Raw genomic sequence first — 1,970 nt, 5'->3', positions numbered from 1 at the left:
TCTCCGTGCTGCTCACAGTAGACGACGCGACCCTTAAGAGCTGTGACACTGCGTCGTCTCTGAGCTGGACCGTGCTGCCCCCAATAAACAGACGACACTGTCGTCTCCGTGCTGTAACACTACGCTGCTTGCCCTGGCTCTCACTCCTTCACTCAAGAAACCCGTTCGGCTGTCCCCCCGGGTCGGGACAAAATAAACTTGGGAAAAACAAAGGAAAAAGCCATCAGATGAGAAAGCAGCGCCTCCCATCCAGGTCAGGCAACAGCGTTCAGATCTGCAGCGGTGGAAGCCACAGGCCGACCACGGGCTCCGGCACCCGTTAACCTGAAATGCTCAGGTCCTGAGGAGCTAGAGGATGGGAGGAGGGGGATCATAGCCTGGCCTGACTTGACCCGGCTGGGGCGACCCTGCCTCACAGGCATACGTGTACTCACATTCTCTCGCGAAAGAATAAACTTAAAGAAATAAAGGGCTGGCCCCATGGCCTGCTGGTAAGGCAGCTGGATCCCACATGGCCAACAGCACAAGGTGCGTCCTGGACTGGTGGTTTGAGGACGTGCTGGGCTCGTGTGCGTGTGTCTCTGGTGAGCACATGTGCCTCTAAGAGTAAAGGGGAAAAAAGCCCAGGACAGATGCACGAAGAGGAGGGGAAAGGTCTGCAGCGGTCAGCCCTCTCTGGCAAGCTGGAGCTGCCTCTGCGGGGGCCAGCGGGGACCCCACCTTCCCTCACCTGCTTGATCTCCCGCTCCTGGCTGCAGTTCTCCCAGTAGTTGGTCACAATGAAGGCGGCATGTGCACCAGTCAGAGCCAGCACCATGCTGGCCTCGTCATCCTGGTCTCCCTGTACCACTTCTGCACCTTGCTGCTTCAGCTCCTTGGCTGCCTTCTGCCCAGGGTCCCGGGTCACCACACGAACCTTGAATGTCCCATCTTCCAGAAGTGTTCGGGCCACAGAGCCCCCCTGGGCACCTGCCAGGAACCAGAAAGACCTCCAAGATCAAAGCTGCCTGGGGTGCCTGAGGGCCAAGCCCAGAGAAGGGAACCCCAGAAGCTTTTTCACAGATGTTTCTTATTAAGTCACTTTCATGTAACAGCGTAGTGAGGTGTAGTTCATTCTCCTCTACAGTCACCTTTAGGAAATGTGTGATGCATCGGCTCTAGCATATTCGCCAAGTTGTGTGACCATGACCACTAATTCTAGAACATTCCATCACCCTGACAAGAAGCCCCACTCTCATTAGCAGTCACTCCCCATGCCCCACCCCATCTGCTGCCAGCCACTAGTTTATGTGGTCTCTGTAAATGGAACACACGGCACGTGGCCTCCATGCTGGCTTCTGTCACACAACCATGTTTTCCAGACTCACCCACGTTCTAGCAAACACCACACCCATACATTTACCATGAAATACTTCACACATGTAAACTGGTATTATCAACACTCATGGACCTGCCCTTCCCTTAAGAAATAAAACATTACTGGGACCAGCAGATGGCGTAATAGCTACGTCGCTGGACTCCCATGTAGTCAACTGCGGTTCGAGTCCTGGACCCGGTGGCTTAAACTCACACTGGGAGCATGTGTGTGTGTGCCCAAGATCCCAAGAGGAGAATGGAGGAGAAGGGATCACGGCATGGTCATCCCCCCCGGGGGGTGATCTCTCACTTTCTGTCTCTCTATCTCTGTCTTTCTGGTGAGCACACAGGCCCTATAGAAAAAAATAAAGAAAGAAAACATTATCTATACCATAAGAATAAAAATAAAAACCAGGGCTGGTTCTGTGGCCTAATGGTCAATGTAGCTAGGTCTCACGGCCAACTCTGTGTTTGAGAGGCCTGGTGGCTTGAGAAACACACCAGGTGCATGTGTGTATGCCGTAAATCCCAAAAGGTGGGAGAGATGGAGAAGGAATTGTGGTGCAGCTACCCTCAGGGGGGAGGTGGGGGGCGATTTCTCACTTTCTCCCTCT

General features: G+C 53.8%; 1 protein-coding gene across 2 annotated transcripts in view; it reads right to left on the bottom strand.

Annotated features, from left to right (window-relative positions):
* NMRAL1 (NmrA like redox sensor 1) overlaps positions 1-969 on the bottom strand; it is a gene marked incomplete at its 5' end in the record, with an annotated part of 11,494 nt that extends 10,525 nt beyond the window's left edge. For both annotated transcript variants that reach the window (XM_014589220.2, XM_027773131.1), the window contains 1 exon segment: positions 731-969. In XM_014589220.2, coding sequence (XP_014444706.1) covers positions 731-969 — 239 coding nt within the window.
* Between the last annotated feature and the right edge of the window lie 1,001 nt (positions 970-1,970).

Source organism: Tupaia chinensis, unplaced genomic scaffold (genome assembly GCF_000334495.1).
Source record: "Tupaia chinensis unplaced genomic scaffold, TupChi_1.0 Scaffold000042_2, whole genome shotgun sequence".
NCBI lineage: Eukaryota > Metazoa > Chordata > Mammalia > Scandentia > Tupaiidae > Tupaia > Tupaia belangeri.
Note: the sequence above shows the minus strand (reverse complement) of the source record. Positions and strands in the feature narration are given on the sequence as shown.